Source organism: Spodoptera frugiperda, chromosome 20, assembly GCF_023101765.2.
Source record: "Spodoptera frugiperda isolate SF20-4 chromosome 20, AGI-APGP_CSIRO_Sfru_2.0, whole genome shotgun sequence".
NCBI classification, from domain to species: domain Eukaryota; kingdom Metazoa; phylum Arthropoda; class Insecta; order Lepidoptera; family Noctuidae; genus Spodoptera; species Spodoptera frugiperda.
The window spans coordinates 7,821,537-7,847,123 of NC_064231.1; the positions used below are offsets into that span (position 1 = coordinate 7,821,537).

Below are 25,587 nucleotides of genomic sequence, written 5' to 3' on the forward strand. Positions count from 1 at the left end.
TTTCGAAGATCAGTACCTAATATAAATAAAACTCATTTGAGATTTTCATAACAACAACTTTATACAAACATGGAATGATACAACATAAACTTACAACAGAACGAAAGCATTAAGTTTAATCCATGTGATAGAACCTAGGACTCATGTAATGCGTGTTTTTGAAGCTGGAAAGTGGTGTGGACGTAGCCATTACGTACGGCGGTACACGACGTTTGTCCGCAAACGGACTAACTCTTGAATAATACCGCCGTTCTATCACCTGTAATATTAATAGTGTTTAATATAAGTATCTTCATTATTTACCTATTTCATCTTCAACAAGCTATATCAGCCTTATCAATAAATATTGTGTTTGTGTTCCAAATGAGTTGTAATACTATTTTATCTACTTCGAGGTTTACGGTGTTCCAAATGAATAGATAGAGCAACAGATTTTTTAAGTGATGTAAGCATACGTACTTTATCAAAGAATCTTGTTAATTTGACAGAGTTGCTAGTGCCTGCTGCTAATGATCTGAAAGTTATAAATAAACAATGTTAACGATTTTCAACTTAATTCTTTTGTAATAGAATCGAAAGTCTTTTATTGGGAACTTAAAAGGATCAACCTCGCTTGATGGCAATTGACGAATATTTCATCAGCTCCACACTGCTCCGCTATACTACTGGCTAGCCTTCTGTACTGGTTCTTTCTTTGTTTTTCTTCTGCCATGTCGAACTTTGTTCCAATTACTAAAATAGGAATCTGCAAATAGTACACAAAACCTGTTTATGACAAGACATTTGAACTCCTTTTGTATCGAAACAATCTAAGATGAATTACTTGGTCTTTTAACGATCAGTCCCAAGGGATCACTTTTTTGGTAAACTTAAAGAAGGAATTTTGACAAAGTTCCATACAGATTGTGTTAAAAATATATTTCATTTTTAACTTACTTGTGTAGATCCAAGAAACTGTTCCGGGTCTACATCTACGTTTGCCATAGGATTAGAACTGTCCTGATTCAAAATCTCAGAAAGCCATTTTTGTAAATTGATTTGACTTTTTCTATTAGTTAAATCATGCACTAATATAATCCCTGGAAACAAAATTATAAAATGTTAATTTGAGAAAAATAAGGATTTAGTTGGCTCGGCGGCCATTAGTGGCGATTGGTGACGAAGAATTGCAGGTATCACCTGATATAAAAACAATTGGCCCATTCTTTGACTCCTATCAATGTTCATCTTTCGTTAGTTTTCTATTATAACTATGACCTCTGTGACATAACTAACCCGGATTCTCCATAAATCAGTCAGTAACTATTTTTGAAACAAAATAAAGCTGTACCTAATATTGAGAAAAGAACCAAAATTTGCAAACAATTGTACCCGACGCGACGTGAGGTTTCGTAAACACCACGAGCGGTCGCCACGTGACCCGCAAATAGTTAAGAGCTATATTTCTCACATTGTTAGGGTTCCGTAGCCAAATGGCAAAAAACGGAACCCTTATAGATTCGTCATGTCTGTCTGTCCATCCGTCCGTATGTCACAGCCTTTTATTAGGATAAAGCGTTTAAATGTAAAACGCTCATGAATACCAAATTACAACAGGCCAATACCGTGTTTAAAATTAGATTATTGTACGAAACAAGACATTTTGTCGACTCTTTCCTCGTCCATACCTATTACAGAAACTGTCCTAAATAATTACGGCAATGTCCAATACCTATTAAAGCCCTAAATATTAAATTACCTTCACAAACCTGTGTACAGGAGTAAATATTATTAAATAACGTACCATGAGTGGGCTGGTAGAATACGTTCCTGGTATTTCGGTGGCCATTTGATCCGCCAACGTCCCAAAGTTCCACAAAAAACGTGTTTTGTGCTTGTGTCCCTTCTTTGTACCTGTGCAACTTCACCTCCACGGAGCATCCTACAGTCCATCCCGGTGACAACAGCGGCTTATTATGTGCGATTAAATACGTCAGTGAAGTTTTTCCTACACCTAAAATAAAATAAAACCACCAAACATAAAGTTATCGTATTCTGTGAATAATAGGGAAAACCATCATTTTTGTTTTTTTTTTATCAGGCGAATGTGTGCAAGTTGAATCAAACAATCAAGCACATAATCCCTATTATCATAAATTTTAAGTATGTACTAGGCACACATCACTTTTAATTTAGAGATTCACAGTTCGCGATAAACTAATCGCATTTATCTCGAACTTAGCTAAGCATAATCAAGATAATGTAAGAAATCCTCAACAAATCTTTGCCTGACACAGGAATCGAACCCGGATTCCCTTGCTCGGCACTTGCAGCTACCACAAGAACGAATTCAACATTTCTTTACTCCTATGTAAATAATGAAGACATAAACTTGTACCTACTATAGATATTTATTTTAACAACTACACAATATGTACACGATAATTTTCCTATCTCATATCTAGTAGGTCAATAGATTTGTTAATGACCTTCAAATGCAAGGTCGTTGATCTGCGACATCAATTGGAACAAAAATGTTTTGAAACCATAATATAAATTCGAAAACAACCTTTAAAATATAAATTTTACTTCACGTACTAATCGTGATATTGTTTCCATTTTTTCTTATAAAATTAACACAATATATTTATTTTTCACAAAAAATAATATTTTGATGTTTGCCGCCAAAATATATTTATTATGTTGGCTATCCCATAGACATACACTGAGACTAGCCTTCAAAAGTGTCATGGCTACAGTCATGTTGGCAAACGGCAACTTGGATCTTGAATTCAGTGTATTTTTTTTATTTTTATCAGTGCAAATGTTTAGAAACTGTGCTAATATATATTAAGATTTAATTTACCAGAATCACCAAGAACAACCACTTTTACTTTCTCAATTGCAGCCATTCATAGGATTTTAACTCGGTTCGTATCTTTTCTATTATTTTGACATTCACTTTACCAACTTGACAGACTGAAATCTTGTGTTGCCATGTTGATTGTTATGGGGGCTCTTTTTGTTCTATATAATCGACTAAAGTTTCCTATTAAATAATATGTTGGTTTCAATCGTTTAAATATTTCCAACTACAAAGTAATAATAAATTACATTTTATTGTTTTATTAGTAGTAACCGTGAACCGTACAAAAAGTTATTATTGCTTATTTCATTTATTTATTTGCTTCTCACTGACGTACTAAAACTATTTAGTAATTTTTCAACTAGAGTGTTGTCATGCTGTGTATGACATTTATCAGATTTCTGATCATTGTTCTATTCTGTTCATTCATTATTTCATTCACTTTGCTACTTCTTTTGCTTCTTGCTTCGCGAAGCTAAAATCAATACATAATAAAATAACTACGTCCGCCATTGTACAAGTGTTTTAACATGTTGTATTTAGTGTAACAGTAAAATGCAAGGAACCGATGCCACATACAACGACTCTTTATCTCCCATAAAATAAAACAATGGACATTTACTATAATTTATTTATTGTGCTTCTTCTTATAAATTCTGTGCATCTTTACTGTGGACCATACAATGGACAAATATGTAAGAAATATTCAACTGGGTACGTATGGTATAACCATACAGGAGGTTTTGACAATGAGAAAATCACAACTGGATTATGGAAAGAAATGATATCTAAACTGAAGGAACCCTGTCGAAGTAGGGCTGAAAAACTTCTGTGTGCCTATGCATTTCCCAAATGCATAGATAAAGATGGAGTTGGTTATTTTGCACTGCCACTTTGTTTAGAAGATTGTATGGCAGTAAAAATGCAGTTTTGTTACAATGATTGGATAGTTATTGAAGAACAAAAGCGACGGGGTGTTTTCTTTGAAAATAGAGGACATTTTCGCTTTCCAGAATGTGAAAAATTACCCAAATTTACTGGAAAAGGACTGCAAGTATCATGTAACAATGTTGGCATTACAAACATGGATTACAGTCAAGTTACAACAACATGTTACAGAGATAATGGACGGTATTACCAGGGCACTATGAATGTTACAGAATCTGGATTAGCCTGCCAAGCATGGGAGTCACAATCCCCTCATCAACATACTAGACCACCCTTAGTATTTCCAGAAGTTCAGAATGCCACCAATTATTGCAGGAATGCAGGAGGAGAGGAAAGTAAGCCTTGGTGCTACACAATGGACCCCACTGTGAGATGGCAACATTGTGATATTCCATCATGTGCCAATACTAGTGATGAATTTGACAATAGAAATGGACCAAATAATATTGTTATGGAGAATTACTTTACACCTACATTTGTACTGTTGCTCTCAATTGGTGGCCTTGGATGTGTCTTGGCAATAGCTTCGATAGCTTTATTATGCCACTATTTTGTTAAAAACCATTACTCCAAATGTAATGTATCAAGCCGTAGAAACATGCCTAATATGGACATAGATCTGGATAAATTACCTAGCAATTTAGCTTACCATACAACTGGTGCACAATTGAATCCTAAGCTTGAGAAATTGGAATTTCCAAGAAATAATATTATTTACATCAGAGATCTAGGACAAGGTGCTTTTGGTAGAGTATTTCAAGCCAAGGCCCCTGGACTTATACCTGAGGAGGAATTCACACTTGTTGCTGTAAAAATGCTCAAAGATGAGGCTTCCCATGACTTGAAATTGGACTTTGAAAGAGAAGCTTGTCTGTTAGCTGATTTTGACCATCCAAATATTGTAAAACTTCTTGGTGTATGTGCTATTGGAAGACCAATGTGTTTATTGTTTGAGTTCATGGGAAAAGGGGATTTGAATGAATATTTGAGAGCATGCAGTACAGCTACCAATTTCCCACCTTCTGTTGAAAACAGAGAGGATCTGAGATTGCTTGCAACTCCTCTCAGTCATTTAGATCTTTTACACATTGCTAGACAGATAGCTTCTGGTATGGTTTATTTATCAGATAGAAAATTTGTTCATCGAGATTTAGCTACTAGAAATTGCCTTATCAATGATGATATGGTAGTAAAAATAGCAGATTTTGGATTATCACATAAAATATACTTACAAGACTACTACAAGGGTGATGAACACGATGCTATCCCTGTGAGATGGATGCCTTTAGAGAGTATACTGTACAATAAGTATACATTAGAGTCAGATGTGTGGGCCTATGGGGTTTGTCTTTGGGAAATATTTTCATTTGCTCTTCAGCCATATTTTGGCATGACACATGAGGAAGTAGTGAGATTTCTTAAGGATGGCAATGTTCTAGCATGTCCAGACAACACACCCAGGTGTGTGTATGATTTGATGAAACAGTGTTGGAATCACAGTCCAAGTGATCGCCCCAACTTTAGAATCATCTACCAAACACTGGACAGTATTCAAATGATTTTGGAAAGAACTCATCCAGAATAATTAAAGTGTATATTGATTGAATAGGTGTAGACATTACATTTTGTACTAATTTTAAGACCTAATTTAGTTATTTATTATTTTGAATTTATCAACAGTGTTATTATTTAATTGGAGAAAAGTGCAGCAACTTAAAAAAAAATAAACCCCAATGTGTGTCAATATAATGAGTACAGCTTATTAAATATTTTCTTGCCCTTTAAAAGTTTGTACTTAAGTGATTTGATTTGAGAAAAGCAATTGAATTTATTGGTCAATTTGGAGAAACAATTATTTTATAGGCAGCTTACACATCTTTGTACTTAGTGGCAAACTAATAAATATTTTGTTTCCAATTCCACATTAAATCCAAGACTGATTTTTGTTAGTACTTTGGTATCCTAATTTAAAGTAGGCTAGACTTTGTCTCTTGTAAATGTTTTATTTAGAAATATAAGTTGAAGCATTTGTAAGTTATGTAGTAATAGTATTTAAGTTTGCCAATTATTGTAATTTTCATTCATTGTAAGGTATCTTACATTGTAAATGTATTTTTTTAAACCTGAATACTGCCTGTTTCACAAACTAAAGTGTAACTTTTTATGAGTTGTTGAATATAAAATTTACATATATGCTTTACACAAAGCAGTTATGAAATAGTCTGAATTACGTACATATACATGTTTAGTGTTCATTTTAAATGTCTTGCCCAGTTTGAAAAATATTGACTTGCCGTTTTATGGAATTTTCAAGTGTTAACTAAAATTGGAATTGTATGCAGCGATGATTTTAAGTAAAATTAGGATAGTTAAGCAACAAAATTGGACTGAATGTCTCCCTAGTGATTGATAACAATATGTGTTTAAAGTGATATGTCCAAAGTAAACAAAGTGTACATACTGCCAAACAATTTAAATGTTCTATATATACATACAAAGAGTGAATGTAATATTTTTCGTAACGCTGACAGTTAATATATAGGCATCTTTAATTTTTAGAATACTTTTATTTATGTATGTATGTATTGATTACAGTTTTACGATGTAATATTATTTTGTCAATAACAGTAATTAAGTACCTACCTGAATAATTGAATAAAATTGTTTTTATGAAAATAAAATGTATTTTATTGTTATATCCTCTATGTATTCACCGGAACTGCTGTAAATGACCTTAGGAAGCCGTGACGAATCGGAATGCGGCAAGGAATCTGTATGAGTCACAATAAGGTATTGGATTAACAAACCACAACAGCCAATATTCCTTTCGAAATAGTCTATTCTTCTGACTGGAAATCGGACAAGCAGTCGATTTCACACATGTCATATCTTGATCAGAGTAAACGCACCTATATCCAAAAAAAAAAACGTGCGGAAAAATTACACGAGTAGGATTGCAACCAATGGCAGCTGACTTACCTAACGTGGCTCTAGTCTAGACCATGTAGCGCCTTTAGCAATCAATAAGTAACCTGGCACCTATGTGCCTCTCACACTGCAGAAATCGATAAAGGTTGCTACCAGCTACCACAACCCTATCTAAGGTAGGAACCTACCTACCTGCCTGTCTACTAGATAGATATTTATCTTACAAACTAGCTGGACCGGTAAACTTCGTACCGCCTTAAACATTTATTTATCACCTTTAAACCTTCCCTGGAAACAAACAAACAATTTAAGGCCAAAATATGCCAATTTCCAAATCGGTCCAGTCGTTCCCGAGTTTTAGCGAGACTAACGAACAGCAATTGATTTTTATAATATAGAGATAAACAACAGGAACTTAGTACCTACCTAACTAAACAGTGAGTCATACTTCTCATAAATATTTTTGACTGTATTTCCCAGGAATTATGACGGAAGAACGACTCGTAACTGAAGTGCCCAGCAGTCTGAAGCAGTTGGCTCGACTCGTTGTTCGAGGGTTTTATACGATAGAAGATGCTCTCATAGTCGACATGCTCGTCAGAAATCCTTGTAAGTAATTATAGACTAATCTACCTACCTAGTAGGTACCGGTAACATCGGGTTTCTTTGACCCTAGAGGGTAACTTTGACCCAAACTTTTAGACCAATAAAAAACTAATATACGTTTTGTTCTGGATTCCTATTGGTTGTAGAATGTGGGTCAAAGTTACCTCCTAGGGTCAAAGAAACCCGATGTTACCGGTATCTATTTTCTAGTAGGTAAAGTACCTAGTTACACCAAAAAAGCATACATACTTCTTTATCACATATCATATTGTTCTTATGTACCTACTTCTTTTATTTTTCAGGCATGAAAGAAGATGACATTTGTGAACTTTTAAAATTTGAAAGGAAAATGTTACGTGCCAGGATAGCCACGTTAAAAAATGACAAATTTATTCAAGTGAGATTAAAAATGGAAACCGGTAAGTACCCACCTTCCTATATTGACTAAATAAAAAACACTGAAAGGGAAATTGTATGACAAGCGCACGCACTCGAGTCCTTGGAGATTTAACTATTATACCTTATATAAAACACCACCTTCCTAGAACCTACGCTACGATCAATAGTTTTAAAACTACTTAATTAACAGTCGTTATTAGCCACGTGACGTGACAAACTCACAGAATTAAATACTTTCCATTAATTTACATAAAACCACACGACTGGCGACTTCGCCGCTCAATAGCGCAGTTGTCACGCAACTATGCTATGAAAGTTTTAAATATCTTTTGATCAAACTTCTACCGTAGGTAATTTTGTGGGAAAACCTAACGGTGCGGAAACCATAGCACATAGTTTTTCTTGCCATACAAGAATTTTGAATATTTTCATGCAAAAAGCTTACCTACCCACGTAGTGATGCGTTTATTTAAAATTGTGCTTATTTTATTTACAGGGCCCGATGGAAAAGCACAGAAAGTGAACTATTATTTTATAAATTACAAAACATTCGTAAACGTAGTTAAATACAAATTAGATCTTATGCGCAAACGTATGGAGACTGAGGAACGCGACGCTACCAGCCGCGCTAGTTTCAAATGTCCATCCTGCGGGAAGACATTCACTGATCTCGAGGTAAATTGTTATATTTCTAGCCCCCGATTTAGTTTAAGGTTAAAGCTAGAAAGCAAAGCAGAAGCTTACCAAGAAGTTTTTGGTTTAACCAACCCTAGCCTGGGTTACTTGAGAAATAAGTATTTATTTTTAATAGGTAGGTAATTATTATGCATGCATCCCTCTGGTCCGTTTTCGTGATCACTAAATGGTGGTAAAGTAGCTTTAGCCTCTATTTATTACGATTATGTTAACCCTAATTGAAAAGAAATAACTAGTGCGTGTATTAGGGATGCACGCACTACCAAATTTTTATATGCCTACGCATTAAAAGCTCCTTTCTAAGTAGTCTTGATTTATTTATTTTCAGGCCGACCAATTATACGATATGATGACACAAGAGTTCCGTTGTACATTTTGCAACCAAGTGGTAGAAGAGGATCAGTCAGCTCTACCGAAGAAAGACTCCAGATTGCTATTGGCCAAATTCAACGAACAGTTAGAAACGTTATACATTCTACTGCGAGAGGTCGAAGGCATCAAACTGGCTCCGGAGATTTTGGAACCAGAGCCAGTCGACATCAACACTATCAGAGGGTACCTACAAATTGTTTATTCAAAATCCTATATCATTTAACATGTTTGACAGTAACAATAAGCCTACACATGAAACGTGCAATAGTCCTTATTACCATGCCTTACAGAAGAAACAGCTTTTGACAGATTATCATCAATATCGGAAAGTTTAGAAAAGGCTGACGAATCTTTATCGTTAAAATAATAACAGATTTTTGCAAACACCATGTTTGCTACAACTTTAAATAAAAAATATGTTTCAGATTGAACTCAAAACAACTTGGGCAGCGTCCTCCAGGGCAGGAATGGTCGGGCGAGGCGACACGCAACCAAGGCATGCTGGTTGAAGAGACTCGTGTCGACGTCACCATCGGAGAGGCGGACAACGCTAACGACACGAGCGCGCTACGCAAGGAACGACCTGTCTGGATGGTGGAGAGTACCATCGTTACTAATGACCAAGTAAATGTTTTCTTTTATCTCATGCTACACATCGTACTTCCATATAAGAATCGATAGATATTTACGACTGCCGCGTTGGCCGAGTAGTTGCAAGTGCTACTGCCGGGCAAGGGGTCTCGGGTTCGATTCCCGGGTCAGGCAAAGTATTATTAGGCTATTTTCGGTTTTTCGAAAATTTCTCAGTGGTAGAACGGAGTCTGAAAATGTCAAAATGTCAAAAATGCCCGGTATAGGCTCACCACCTATTACATGGCACTTACAACATAAATTGTGAAATGTGGGTGTACATTATGCTGTGGCATTACGTGGCATAATGTGCACCTCTGCTTACCCCTTCGGGGATTAAAGGCGTGACGTAATTGAGATATTTACTAAAAGCGTAGGTACGAAAATCTGTTTAGTAGTTTTTGAGTTGATCGCCTTCAGATACACGAGTGCAATTTTACATACATGCGACATACAGCTTATAGCTGCGAGTTCAGGGTCACTGGAATGTCAGATGTCACACACGAGACAGACATTTTTTAGCGCTTAGAGCTGCTAAAAGTTCGCAAAATATTGACGGAAAGGTGATTTTTTTAAATTGCCATAATAAGGTCATGCTCATCTCTGGAATGAGGATGCGCAGCAAGTTGGGATTTTGTGTAAACATAGACAGATTATATTACATACATTCTTACAAATTATTTCTTAGTTATTAGTGGGTGTCTAACCTGCCCGATGTTTACAGTGTCTATGAGATCAGGGGCTATACCACTGGCCTTCAGGGCTGCTGCAGCCGCAGTGGCGAACAGATCCTCAGCCAAAACTTCACGGAGTAAACCTCCATTCTTTCCAAAAGGCGTCAAGTTTTATCGTATAACTTCTACGTAGTAATTGATAGTCTTATCTAGTCCCCTTGAGATTGACCATCATAGATGTATCTAATAACAAGAATTTCCAGTTATAAACATTAGAGTAGATCTTTCACTCAAATTTGGTAGGCCAAAAACGTTAGAAACGTATATGCGGTATATGACATATGACCTAGAACGTGCGCTCCTGACCGTGTCTTTGATGACCAATAAGAGGTCATTGCTTACAAGTTTCCTGGTTGTATAAAAAAATCTATTATACTAAAATCTCATAGGTCAACACCACCAAATAATCAAACAAAGATTTGATATTTTGACGTCAATTGTTTAAATATTCAAAGGCTATCTATATTTAGAAATGTTGTATTCAATAATTATCGCTTTAGGTATTTATAAAGAGGAAATTATTTCGATTGTAAGTGTTCTACAGAAGATGGCATTGTAAGTAGATTGTCTCTTAGAGTTTGACCTAAATTTCGGCGCAGTATCTGCCGATATCGCAATAAATTGCGCATAATTTATGATTCATGACTAAACTTGTGATAATTCGTTTAATGTGAAATCAGGTAGGTTAAATATTTCCTGCAGATATGCGCTTACTCATAGAGCCAAGTAATATTTTATCTACTTATCTACATACCGAAAATTTTCAAAATTACCTTCCTAGGTAATATACAGGAGAGAACATCAGAAAAAGCCACTACTAATAGTAAAATTGAAACTGTTGTTGTAGGTAGTTACGTATACCTAGAATTATTTAATTCTACCAAATTGGCATGTGTTTATAAATATGAATAAACAAATCTAATACCCCTGTATTTAATTGAAAAGACTATAAGTATATTGCGGAACCTAAAAGCAAGATTTGTGACCTTTGTGACCACTTACAGAGCTTGTTATAAATGTAAATATGCCAAATAAACTGATGTAATGTTTTAAATAATTTTCACAGAGTGATAGCGTCCATTCGACTGATGCTGCACTTGAGAAAGCAGCCAGCAATGCAAGTAACGCGAAGAATGCTGGGAAAGAGAAGAACGACGATATTATGTCTGTCCTGCTCGCTCATGAAAAGCAAAATACAGGTAAATAAAAATATTAACACTTGATACAGTTACACGGTTCACTTACGTAACTGTACGACGAGGTTTCTCGACTAGTTTCAAGCCGAACATGGGTTCATAATCCATTGATGAAGTAATTAACATTTTAAAAACAATTTAAAATAGTAATAAGTAAAATTAAACTTGACTCTTATTTACAGGAAACAATGCAGCAACGAACGCTCTGAAGGGAATAGAACCGGATAGCTCTGATTCTAGTGACAACGAATCTAAAGATCCGTACAAACTCAAAGACGAACTGGCTGCAGTTGGTAAGGAAATTAAAATCCTTCTCTTGAGAAATATCTCTCCGATGCGAAGTTATTGATTTCCACTTATTAATGCGCTTTTAACATTGCAGCGGAAATGGAAAGTGAAGATTCTGATACAGACGACAACGCGCCCACTGTGCTAGTGAACGGGAAGACGGTGCCACTAACGAGCGTCGACGATGACGTCATAGCACAGATGACGCCCACCGAAAAAGAAACCTACATACAAGTATATCAAGAATATTATAGCCACATGTACGATTAGATAAGCGTTAATTGAAAACAAATCAACTAATCAGACGTAAATAAATGTCTTGTTTATACCTAATTCCACTTTCAATAAGTTCCTTCATTAGACTAGTACAAGAATGTGTTGTGTTACGAATTCCGATCAGTGATATTATGTCAATATGTGTTGTTTGTTGCTTTAAGTCTAGTTATCTAAGGCAAATGCAGAATACATTTACAATCCACTGTTTATATTAATTCAATGAGAATTAAACTAAGAATCAAAATGTCAATTCATTTTTATTTTTATTTTCAAAGAATAAATTACTAACAAAATAAAACATGTTTTAACATAACTGTACAAATATAGTATACATACTTTACAAAAATATAATAATTTAACACAATTTTAAAACATCACGAAGCATGGAAACAATTGCGCATAACATGAGAATGTTATAATACTGATGTTTTTGTATAAGTAAGTACCTTAGGTAGTATATTTAGTTACTAGGTAAAACTTTATCTAGGTATAGGCACTTATTTAGGCGATTGCCTTGGCAACATCTCACTTGTAAACAATACATCTAAGATGAACATAAGTATAATTTCTAGCAAATTCAACATTAAAATTAATTAAGATGCTTGCCCCATTTATCCCAATATTCCTCTGTTTGCATTTCCATTATTCTCGATAGACTGCGGTCGCATGCGAACATTTCTTCTTCTCCCGTGAATATCGCCGCGTTAGCATCGGCCTGTTACAATAAAAAACAAAATCTTTAATAAATAACTCTTCATATAATTAATTTGGTACATTCAATGTTCTATGTCGTTATATTGGCAACAATACAAAGATGAAGAACATTCTTATACACTTACTGAATCTTTTGTTATGCTCAAATCATCCATTAGCGCTCTATCGGCATCTGCGAACTCAGTTTTTTCATCTGCTTTAAATAAATCTTTGGGTTCACAATCAGCTGCAATGACCACCTGAAATAAAATAAAAGAATAATGTATGACTTCATCACATTAAATTATTGCCAGTTAGAATTACTTTATTGTTACCTTGTTTACTCACCCTAACTCTGTTGTCGTACAGTGTGTCAATTAGCGTAATAAACCTCCTTAGTTGCGATCTAAGTGTTGTTACTGATAATTGAGGCAAGTTTCTAATGAACACAGTGTGGAACGTCTTAGATATCACAAGATAATCACTGGCTCCTAGAGGCTGGAAGAGATATAATTTTGATATAATAATTTTAATTGTGTATAATTTATGTATTTTTTTTTTATATTATCATATTAACTTACTCTGTCACATAGCTCTTCAAAAGTCGAGTCCAATATTCGTCCACAAGATTTAGCAAACTTGACATTTCTGCCCATAATGTTAATGACACGAGGTCTGACTGTATCATTCTCCTTGGATATTAAAAATTTGAACAAATTGTCTACTGCATTGTTCTCAGGAGTGAGCTCACTGTTTCTGTAATCAATCAAGTTTTATTAAAACCAATCAATTGTAATACTAAGTTATTTTCTTTTATGCATAGCAACAATAATAACAAAATGGTATGACTGTGTTATATGCATAAATAATAATTTAAAAGACACTAATGACAAGAAGCTGAGCATTACATTATTTTTTTATGTGTTCATCAGTTAAGTGAATATTGTCTTTTGTAATAATTCATTTCTAATATGTATGTAATTGTATACTATATAATCTATGTTATATAATACATTTCATTTCCCTTGGTTAATGAATTAACTAAATGAAAACTTGGACAAATGTTATTGTATGACCCTTCAGTAAAAACAGATTATTCACTCATATTGTTCTGTGAATTCAAAACATGCAAATGTACTTACAGAAAATATTTACTATATTTAGTGCCAGTTCCCCGTAACCTATAGTCAACACCAGAATCTAATTGAACTAAATTACAATGAGACTTTAGAACGGGTATAAATGGCAAAAAATTTGACCTCTGAAGACCATTTTTGTACAAATCATCAGGTTTTCTATTACTAGTCGCTATAACAACACAGCCATTATCAAAAAGTTGTGTGAACAGTCGCTTTAATATCATAGCATCCCCAATATCTGTTACCTATAAATAAAAGAAACACAGACTTAAGAACAACCCATATCACAGACATCATCTAACTAGTACCTTTTATATTAAAAAAGTTAAAATTATTTTAGTCTTTGTCTTTACTATTATTTAGGAAATGTTCAATGCATGCACTATAAGGTTCAAGATACACAGACAACAGATGTAGAATGTACTAAGAAATAACTGTACAATGACTTACTTGAAACTCATCAAAGCAAATGAGCCAAGACTCCTGAGTGATATCAGCAGCTACAGGTGGAATTGGATCAAATGGCTTTGAGCCCTCATCACGGAATGAACTTGCACCTTTCCCAGACTTAATCTTCAACTCGTGTATCCTAGCATGGATGTTCAACATGAAAGAGTTAAAATGGACCCTCAACTTTTCTTTTATCTGTAAACAAATGCATGTATGATGAAATATTATGAAAAATACAATATCTGAAATGTTTATTTTTTAAATAAAATAATTCCATTCAATTTTTGTTTTTGTATAAAAATGTATCAAGGTTTTATAAATAAATGCACTGTAATTACCGGTACTGTATCATAAAACAAGTCCATCAGCATAGTTTTTCCTCCCCCAACACTGCCATAGATGTAAAGACCTTTCGGGGCTATTATTTTTTGGGGCTGGGGTCTTCTAAAGAAACTAAACAGAGAGCCCGCACTCGAGTTATGAAGTACAGGTCGTTCAAAAGCAACAACTTGTTCATACACTTGCTGTAAGTGCTGCACTACTTCTTCCTGATGTGAATCTTTACTCAAAACTCCACTTTTCACTCTCTGAGAGTACACAGACCAAGGTCCCTCGGTAGGTGAAGGATTTGCCTGCGCTTGTGATGACAACAACTTCATACATTGATAACATCTCTTCCAATGGTGCTTAACCAATGAAGAAACATGAAAACAAGAATTCGGTGCAAACATCTTGTTCATTGTCAACTGACTGATTCAAATGAGGAAAATATTTTCATTATATAACTTTCAAACTTCATAACCTTGCATGGTGTAAACACTTTTACAGGTTTTCCATTATAAAGTAATCACTATAATTCAAGTATAGGAACTTTAATTCCAATATAATGGAGTAAGTACTCATAACATTAACTTCGTTGTATCGTTCACTATTTATATCATGTTTAAAGCACGCTTTTACGAGGAAATTAAACTAGATAAAATTACAAGTAATAATCATTTTGCTATCTCTACAAAAGTATGAAAGGAACGCAGCGAGCTGCCCAAATCAAATTCTTTCCTATGCTAATGTCAGTGTCAACTGTCAATGTCAAGATGACGTTTATTTGTCATTTAATTAGTCGTTCAGAAAATAATCCTAAAAAGATAATAAACTGAAGTCAGTTATTAATAAAAAATATAAAAAGACTAAAGAAAAAATGCAATAATGTGCCTTGGAGATTGTGACTTAAACTTTTCTGACGAAATTAACTAAGCACTGATTCAGGTTTAAAATTACTGTTGATTTACATGACGGTTTCAAATTCCGAATTGTTAATTTGCAAAATATCTACTTATTAATTAGTCTACTCTACTTATTTACTTGTTTTATTATTGTTTTCTATACTAAGTATAAGAAACACTCGAGGTAAAGCTATTTCTATCTTACTTCCATACTCAGCAGTGATATTTAATAATTACTTTAACTATTACTTGGCAACGACTTTGTTCCGAAAACAATTGTTAAGGAGTGATAACTCACTCCTTTGTACGTTATTATTGCACGTTTACTTAACAGTAAACGTAAAATTTTGACTGCACGGTTGGTGCAATGGCTAGGCCACCGCACCGGCTATCGCACAACATGTTGGTAGCGGGTTCGATTCCCGCACGGAGCAATTCTTTTAATTATAATGAGAACTTGTATGGCTGTAAATAAATTAATAAACCCTCTTTTAAAAAAATACTGATTACGGCTATATGTAGATACATACCTACATAATTACATTACATACCTATTGATATTTTAATCGTTATCCATAGTTTTAGATGGGTAAGTAGATTAAATTAAAAGTAACTTAATTATTTTAAAAGTACTTAAACTTGACCTTAATTACTTAACGTCATCATAACTTAATACAATGTTGTGAACATTGCACATTATTTTATTTACCTTTTCGATAAACTTTGAACATAATAACACATACAAACATGAAGGAGCGCCCAATGATTTTAGCGACATGTGCATAAAATAAAACAAAGACGGGAAACACAAGTGAGGGTCGGAGCTGATTTAAAAAACTCATCTCGACAATAAATAACAAGAATATCTTGAGAAAGCAGGATGTGGTCAAATTGAAATCGACGTCCTCACTGAATTGATGCAAAGTAAGTGCTTATTGCAATCAACAGTCACACATTATCGTGACATCCTCTTTTTCTTGAACGTAATAAAACAGGGGTGCCACTCCACTTACTGTGATGAATTGATAACGGTAGGTAATTTGTTTTGTAATATTCAAATTTGTTACTAAATGGGTACTTACGACGATACTCACTTTGGTTTGGTCTTGGAAATGACAATGACCGTTAACTCACTGTTGGTCCAACCTCAACCTAATGCATAAGGAATTTGGTACGTCCTAAATGCCCATTTAGGTCCCAATAAATGCCAAACCATATGACAGCAAGGAACCTACGGTTCTATCCCAATCATCTGGACACAATTAATTTATCCATATTCGAGCTAAATTAATGTTTTGCCTAGTGGATGTAAAAATAATTTATCTACCTTCCCTAGTGCCTATAGGAAACAAAAGAAATAATAATTGATTATTTCAATGCGTATGAATTAACATTTTCGTCAATGTCTCGAATTAATTGGAGTTGGGTAAGTACCTAAGTATCTAGTCTATATCGAGTTCATAATTATATCCACAATAATATGTCCACGCCCTACGGACGCAGACCTATAGTACCTAGTAGTATCTATCCTTTGAAGCATCAAAGGATACTGCTTTAACTGAAGTCTCAGTTATAAATAAACGCAGACGACAACAAAGGTAGGTACTAAATGAAACCTAAAACAGCCCTGAATGAAACAGTGCACGCGCACATCTCCGCCCGCTTAATTTACGTGGTGTTCCTTTTTTTCTGTCTGTCCCTCCTGTGTCCTGGAAATCCGTCGCGACCAATGCTACAAGTTATTTTCATACACTACGTACTTTAGCTGTCCAAATGCTTAACACTTGTTTGGACTTATGATGCGCTTTTATCGCCTTCATTAACAAGAGATTTATGTAGCAAAGTTATAAAAAATCTTTTACACTTGGTACTTTTAGTGTAGGTACCTAGTTACCTAGGTACATAGGTAGGTACGTAGAGATATCAAACTTATCACGCAGTCGGTATTTCACGTACCTACTATTATTTTGTTGACTGTATTTACTTACCGGAATGATGAGATAAGTACCCACCGAAGTGCAACATTATTTGCTTAAAAATATGACGAACGAATCTTACGTCATTGTGCTTATATGGATTGGTACACATACACAATGCGCTAAATTAACTGTAATTGGTGAAATAAAAACTTATTACAACCCTAACCTGAATGCATGGAACTTGTATTTATTAAGGAGCACCTAGTTTTTAAATTTAACGGTTAACTAGCAACCAATTATGTAAACAAAGGATCACTTAACACCAGTCGCCCAGTAAGGTTGTTGTTTCGAATAAGCGTCCTTCTGAATACCAAAACACCGAAATTTCAACACAGTTCAACAAAACCAAACATTTCAGGTGTAACTATTGTAGTCAATGTCAAGGTTACCTTCGGCGAACTGACCTACGGAACCTAAATTGCTCTTGAACTCGCTCACACACTGGCCTCAATTGTGCCCCATCTAATGCACCGGTTAACAACCTCTAGTGTCAAGGTGCCTGGTGTTGTTTGCATAGTGAAAGGAAGTCTCAAAACTATCACATCTACGAACGATTCACTAAATTCACGAACTTCAATCACACTTACAGAACGAAGTTCAGTTTAGGTAAAAAAATCTGTATTCGAATTATTTGAATGAAACACATCCAATGTTTGAATTTGTTCTCTATTGAAACGGCGAGTGTGTTGGTTGGATATTCCTTATAAGGCTATTTTTATAATTAGCTACATTGAAAACTGAAACAGACACGATCGCAATATCAATCTACGCAGATAACTGTCGCCACGGCATCAACATATCTGCTCAAAACTTTATTGGATATTGATTTCTATAAATATATTAATTTAATACTAATAATACCTATAGGTACATATTTCCACACAAATTAATTTGGTAGATACCTAATGATCCTATTCCACAATCTGTAGATCGATCTAGATTTTTGACAGAAATTCCTTACTGTTCCCATTTCCCATACTAGGTCATGTTAAAATCTTAATCCAGGTATGTGTTTTGGATTGAGATCAGATATTGGTTTTTGCCTGCCTCACATCCTCATTCAAAGGTATAAGCAGCGACAAACTTGCTTATTTATAATTGATGTCTTTTCATATGTTATTACATAGATCCTTGTAATAGATGCCCTATTTCACACTCACATAACTTACTTATTTACGCTACTTATTTCTAAACGATGATAGAGAGAAATAAGAATTTTAACTTCGGAAGTCAAACTTAAGTCCTTAAGTTGGCCAGCTGTTCTTGCAGTTGCGACTACTCGGAAGTTATGTCTACGTTAAATTGTTTACTTTTTACATACAGGTGCGTATCAAAAAAAGGTATGTACCCAATATCTACGTTTTAATGTTAGGATATTTTTAAGATAAGATTATTTTTCTTGGCTTCCTTAAGAGCGAGAAAAGTATTAGGTACTTACGAAAACTCGTCATTGTGTGGATAAGAGGCAATGTACTAAAGTCCCTAAGCCCAGTAAGATTTTAGAGACACTTAATTATTTAGACAACCAAAGTTATACAAAAAATTGCTGTTTGACTATCTGTACCGTGCTCCCTAATTTTCCTTTAATGTTTCGTGCAGTTCCTTTTGCCTACAGGAGAAATATTAAACTGTATCTGTGTGACTGAGTACAGTCCCAAGCTTGTCTAATTTTAAAATTGGAATCATTGACACGACGAAGAGGATCGTAGAGACATGACCTAGTACAAGAAACGGATGCGTCCAAAATCCGCGCAGTGTAAACAGCGTATCCTATTGTGCCAAATAAGCAATCACGTGCGTAGTCGTGCACTGTGGGTGTGATATATAAAAAGTTAAACCTAATCCCACCCAGTGTTTTGAATGCATCCCTATTGCTGTCAACCCTACCAATTAGCGATATGTTGCGAAAGCGCGAGGGTGGTCGAGCCATGCGGGCTCAGCTGCGTTTAACTTTACACACAATTTTGCACGTCATGCCGAGGTATGCTGTTTGTACCTCTATTTAAGTTTGCGGATGTACTTTCCACACAAGAGATATCCGCTATCTTTGTGCATCGAGTCCTATGAATGAAGACGCTCTTTACCAGCTTTACATCGACTTTAAACACCTCGTTCGTCCAAGTCAGCTAAGTCTTCGAATACTTGGTGAGGAAAGGTGGGCCTTTTAATTTTATTTTACCTACATTTTGATAGGCTCAATAACAAATCTAGGTACGACTGACCATAATCCGATTAAATTACTCCTTTTCAAAGTAAAAAGTTAACAATATTAGTGAGATTGTAGGAAATCCTATGTGGTACCAGACGACAGGTCTATTCAAAGTTACAGCATTGACCTAATCTTTTATTGGGTCAAAGTTTGTTTCAGCGATAAATATTACGAATGTATAGACTAATTTATTTTAACGAATTTAACTTATTAAAATAAGCAGAGAGTTTAAATTATTAATTTATGTACAACATATTGGTGTTTAAGTTGTGCGCAAAAGTGAAAAAGAAAAGACATCTTAGCAAGTACCTAGGTATATTGTGGGCAGTAGGGCTAGTTGGTTCTGGTTAGCTAGCAATCAGATAGAGGTACTAGAATAGATTTTTTTTTCTAGAGCTAATGCTAAATTCTTTTGTTGTCAAATCTCCCGATAGTTCATGGAAACTGGCTGTTAGTTAATAGGTAGGTACAGTCAGCCAAATTACTTAGTTCCCAGGTATGCAGGTAAGAAAATCAAGTTTGATTTAGTATGTAGACTTGATTTCCTACATTCGTCAAAGAAGTAGAATGTCACAATAGTGTTCTGACACCAAGATCTTAATTGATAAATCTTAGATCGAAGTATCGTGGCTTGAAAACTCACCGCTAACTCCTCTACTAATTTCAAATACTCTCTAATATTACAATGCCAATAAATGGATTTAAAACAAAAGTCTTGTATGTTCATTAATAAGGCAAATGATGATGTAGGATACCTACACTCGTTCATTAGACAGGTCTCCTACCTAACTAGCAATAAATTAAGTACTTATGAATTTAAAGGAAAATTGAAATTAATTATTAAAATAAATTCTTTGTTGTAAGTAACTAGCGTAAAATAAAGAGCTTACATTAAAGATATAAATAAACTTATCAACATGTCCTTTTTAATCGAGCAAGTCCTGATCATTCCATACAAAAGCACTCGTGTCATCTTGATTCACGAGCAATTAAGGTGACTGCCAGCAGCCAAAACAATCGATCGTTGCAAATGGCCGTCTCGTTGACACGCACTTGTCAGACGCGCGCGAGACAGTCTCGAGTCTCTCTACATTAAACGAACTGCCAATATATGCTTTATATTGCAGAAATAAGATTATTTTTTTTACTGATAGCGTGCGGCGATGAATGATAAGTAATTTTAGGTCACGTTAGGATTAAATTGAATGATCCCACACAATACATGACACACAAAAGTACAACTGTAGTAAATCAAAGTTTAAGACTCTTCATTAGAGACAGAAATAGATTTCACCAATAAGTGTCACTTGATGCAGATTTATATCCTCAATAATAGAGCGAGGAGCTTATAAAGTAACTTCATACACTACACTGACCGACTACACAGGTGATACTGGTACTGGGTAGGTAACATAAAAAAAATTGAGAATACTATTCCTAAATTTGTACATGGAATTCTAATTTTAAATCTTAATTCGAAGATACGTAGAGATTATGGTGCGTATGAGTGCGGGCGCACTCAGCTGATCGCCGGTGGGGAGCAGACCTGTTGCCAACCGCACTTTCAATTAACTGTTCTTAACAGTAATGAAATCTTTGAACTAACTAAATCATCAATTAATTAGATTAAAATTATCATCTGCTCTGAGTATAAATTATCATTATGAATATGCTCGGTATATAAGAAAACTTTAACGATAAGGTCATAAAAATGCAGAAACTGTAGGTAAGCGTTTAAGATACGTATTAAATTTAAACTCGTAACAGTGTCGCGTCCTTGCTTCTCATGATAAGGAATGATTATATTTATAAAAGTAACAAGCACATGTGTACATTAAATTAATGGATATTTGACAATGCTACACTTCATCAACGATATACCAATTTTCGGACAATATATCTTAATAATGTTCGGAGATGCAGTGATGCGATAACGATAACTGATTTATCGGGCGTAGTCATCGTTTTGGCAGGATGTTGCCTGTGGGTCAAGGGGAAATCAATCAATAGGAGCGAAAGTTATGGTGCTCGGACAGAATTGTTCGATTTGAATAATTTCGTAGATTAAAGGTCCTTTTTCCACACCACCTGAGAGGTAAGAACCGTAGGTGCGTTTTTTTTATAGAGGTCTCCCCGGTAGGCCTATTCCTCTTTGCTACGTAGTTCACAGGCAGTAACCGGTGGCCTTAAGTATCATCCGGAAAAAAATTGTACCCAGTGCAATTTTGTCTAACAGATTGGGATCTTCGAGGTCCCAAAACTGAGGTAGCGTACGGTGTCGAGATTAGGTAATGTGTCAGGAATTGTGTCATTCAGTTAAACGGAGGCGGTGCGTTTGCACGTCGATTATATGAGTCGAGGGCAGTGTTCCTCGGCCAGCGCGAATGGCAGACACAGAGACGTCGACCGCCTACTCGGGTACTCACCTACTCTACGTCAAAACCGCGATTGGCAATTGTGATAAGCTAAAGGGCATATCAGCTGTTGCGGAATCATACATTTTGGCAATTACAAACATTTATGGATAATTTGGCGAAGTGAATTTAAATACGGACCAACATATTTTTGTCCTATAAACTAATTTGCTAATATCATGGATAGCTAATATCAAGTCCAGATTGTATGAAGCTTAATGAAGCTTACATAATGATTTGGAGGTGGTGAATTCTTATAGAAAGAACACAATAATAATTTGTGATAGTTAATGCCTCATGATGTTTGTCCTTTTGTTTTGGCAATTCTTTCATACAATTTTTCATACAAGTTTTTATTTGTTAATTTTATCAACCCGGTGCAAAGTTTTGTGGTGGCGGCCACGCACTCTTACCAAAAAGGTGAATAAAATTAACAAATAAGAACACAATTTCACTCGTCCCTTACATTCCACCTGTACACCAATTCATGTTAGCATTAACTATCTTCTATCATTTGAGAAGGAAATTGAAATTGCGTTCTTTATAAAAAGAGCACATTTTGCATTGATATCTTGCACCTTCTCAATACACTTCCAAGAACGCTAGTGATGGCTTTATCAGCTTGAATATGCTATAAATAACGTAGATACCTAACTGGTGATCTGGGTCGGTTCATAATCGTGGGAATACCTAACTACTATCTACAAAAATCAAGTATTACAGGACTTTATCACGAATATTGTTTTGAAAACAAAACACTTCTGGTTCGGAAATAAGCAGGCTTAAAATTAAATGACAGTTGGTTTATAAATACAATTTATACAAGAGAGACCGACAATTTATGCGTGCACTAACATACGAGCGTTATTATTGGAGTCAAGAGCTAGAAACTATAATTAACAACATACAGATACAAAATCTTAATTTACACCATATTTTAATTTACTTCAGAGGAACATTTCATTACATGATATCTTATGTTAGGTACTAAAAAGACTGAGATCTGAATAATCTGCATTACAATAAATGTTCTTAAAGATACATCGACGTAGTGTTAGTTAAGTTGCAAGGACTTCTACCTATTCTGATTCACATTTTTTCATTGCCATGTATCAACGTTACTAAGTGACAATGAGACCTAACAGAGTGCTATCAATTAATTTTTGCGCTAAAATTGTTCAATTAATCGTAAGCTATACGCTGTGGCACTGGAGTTAACGTTATCGTCAGCGGTCGAAGCCCCTTGCTCACGTTACCAGATTACATGCTAGTCTGAACTTTGATAGCCCTGTTTTCGCAATTACAACTATTTCACCCCAACTTTTGTGTCATTTCTATATTTACAAATAAAAATACCCATCTACGTTACCAAACTTAAATAAGACTAGCACATTCTTTTTACATTTTGCTAAAAATAACTCTAAGCATAGGTGGCCAGGTAGTTAAATGAAACTTAAAATTTCAATCACAGATTTCAAAGCCCATAAGTTTGACTTTGCTTGAATTAGAATGCTTAAGTAGGTACCAAAATACTCTATAGACGTTTACATTGACCGTTGCAGATTTTATTATTCAAAAGTTGTCGGAGACGATCGCGATAGCAATCTCAAGTTGTCGTGTTCTATAGACAATGGCACACAATATACGCGTCGAAGTTGAAGCAATCATTGGCTAATTAAAATTTGCTGTGCGTGACGCGACCACGAAGTGCCTTACTCACTTATAGGCTGCACACGTGCCTGTCAATGAACTTCGTAGACCATGCCAATAGCCGGGCACGCGTTAAGCCGCCAAAATTCTAGACTCAGCCGCTGATCTATCCGCTGTCGTCAAGCAATTCTTTTGAATTTAAGGATAACGCCGCGTTCACTAACATTTTGCAGAGCACTACTTTCTTTGAACATTTTATCACTAGAGTACCTACCTGCATGGAATTTATACAGCATATTTTTTAAACTATGTAATTTACCGCCATCGGTTCCTACAAATGGACTAGAGTTTCTATCTAGACTAGGGGCATCGAACTTAGTTCTATATCGATATTACACTACACAATACTTTACAAGTATTAAAACTGATTACTTATTACGAACTTAAGTTCTCAAAGGTACTAACGTGCAAATATGAGGACATTGTCAGTCCGGGCGAGGAAGTCGTCCTGTTCTGTGTGAGTGACGAAGGTACGGGCCAGAGCTGGTGCATCGGACTGCACACCGGCCGGTGGTTTCCGGCGCTCGAATCGTTCCATCATGTCTGCCGGCACGTGTGGCAGCTCCCGCCCCGTCGTGTTGGGGGCTTGAGTGAAGCCGAGTTTCGCGAGCAGGCTCTCACGGATCACTCTCAAGCTGTGTTCTCTCGCGTTCTCGTAGGAGCGGCAGGAGGCGCACGCTATCTGTGCCGCTGGAGGGTCCTGGGGACAGGCGAGCTCGGCAGCGACGGCCGCCAGCCACGCGGCCAGAAGCAGCAGGCTCGCGGGCCTGGCCCGCGGCCCGCGCGACGCGCCCAGCGGACGCGTGGTGCGGCAGAGCGGGGAGGCGGCGGCGTAGCGCGATGAGCGATGTGCGGCCGCGGGCGGCGCGTGCTACACTGCACACGACTCACATTCGACACTAGAGTCGCACGCCACGCCACGCGGCGTTGCTCGGGGCGCTGCAGCCGCCCCGCGCCGCCAGCCCCGCTCGTCCCGCGGGCTGGCCTGCTGACTCACCGCGCTGGCGGCGCCAGGGCTGCGCTGGGAACTCGGAAAATGCGCCCAATGATGAAGTTTCACCGACTGCACACAGTGCGCCGCCCGCCCTACAGGTTCTACGATACTAACTACGACTGCCTGAAAAATACTCATGTCGAAGCAATTTACTGAAAATGTGCAATAAATGAAAATATTTTGGTTCTTCCTAAAGACTGATCCTTAAAATGTATAACAAATGAATATAGGTATTTCATACTAAATAGATGTCTGAAACATTGTAAGGAAACTAGGCTATAGAATGCTGTTAATTTAGATATCTCTCACTCAGCGGTGAGCGGTGAGACCAACCAGAAGATACAGCTAATCAGTAATCGTTACAAACCAGCCACGCACGTGCTATAAATTGAGTATAAAATAAAATAATTTGGTACAGTAAGAAATATTTGTGTAGTAATTTCAAACAGTTTATTTTTACTGGTAGCATACGAACTAATCCGTTGTGTAGAATAGAATAAATATTATGACAGTTCTCTCGAAAAATGCGAATACCTATCAGGTAACCGCTGCTCATAAGTCTAGAGAAGTCTGGATAGTGTAACGTGTTAAGGAAAAATTAGAAAAGCGGTATGTAGGTGCAGGCGTATCGTACCTATAGTACCTATGTACTTTGTACCTATGTAATATTCATGTGGGTATTTGAATTGCTTTTCTTTAATAAAAATTTCTTCACGTTGCTTATTATGCACATAATTATTAATATTTTTATTCAGAACAATCATTTCCACTCCCAGACTTAGATGGACCTAGGCACAAAATAAAACTAAATCAGAAAGCTAATTAAGAACAGATTTATTAGGAAGAGTCTCTGTTGGA

General features: G+C 35.9%; 4 protein-coding genes across 4 annotated transcripts; 2 read left to right on the forward strand and 2 right to left on the reverse strand.

Moving 5' to 3' along the window:
- Positions 1-35: 35 nt before the first annotated feature.
- LOC118281637 (rab-like protein 3) lies at positions 36-2,984 on the reverse strand. The gene is made up of 6 exons (XM_035602267.2): positions 2,846-2,984; positions 1,784-1,993; positions 937-1,079; positions 609-745; positions 460-514; positions 36-259 (listed from the first exon to the last, which is right to left on the reverse strand). The coding sequence occupies exons 1-6, from the start codon at positions 2,889-2,891 to the stop codon at positions 116-118; spliced, it is 735 nt and encodes a 244-aa protein (XP_035458160.1). The 5' UTR covers positions 2,892-2,984; the 3' UTR covers positions 36-115.
- LOC118281635 (general transcription factor IIE subunit 1) lies at positions 2,760-13,367 on the forward strand. Its single transcript, XM_035602263.2, has 9 exons — positions 2,760-2,909; positions 7,202-7,330; positions 7,630-7,746; positions 8,223-8,401; positions 8,751-8,977; positions 9,220-9,418; positions 11,225-11,357; positions 11,537-11,647; positions 11,737-13,367. Exons 2-9 carry the CDS (start codon positions 7,207-7,209, stop codon positions 11,910-11,912), a joined length of 1,266 nt encoding a protein of 421 aa, XP_035458156.1. The 5' UTR covers positions 2,760-2,909; positions 7,202-7,206; the 3' UTR covers positions 11,913-13,367.
- LOC118281633 (tyrosine-protein kinase transmembrane receptor Ror2) lies at positions 3,239-6,474 on the forward strand. Its single transcript, XM_035602260.2, has one exon. The coding sequence runs from the start codon at positions 3,456-3,458 to the stop codon at positions 5,376-5,378; it is 1,923 nt and encodes a 640-aa protein (XP_035458153.2). The 5' UTR covers positions 3,239-3,455; the 3' UTR covers positions 5,379-6,474.
- Positions 12,157-15,279, reverse strand: LOC118281634 (putative ATPase N2B). Its single transcript, XM_035602262.2, has 7 exons — positions 14,539-15,279; positions 14,201-14,395; positions 13,754-13,995; positions 13,193-13,367; positions 12,960-13,109; positions 12,758-12,871; positions 12,157-12,633 (listed from the first exon to the last, which is right to left on the reverse strand). Exons 1-7 carry the CDS (start codon positions 14,938-14,940, stop codon positions 12,508-12,510), a joined length of 1,404 nt encoding a protein of 467 aa, XP_035458155.1. The 5' UTR covers positions 14,941-15,279; the 3' UTR covers positions 12,157-12,507.
- Between the last annotated feature and the right edge of the window lie 10,308 nt (positions 15,280-25,587).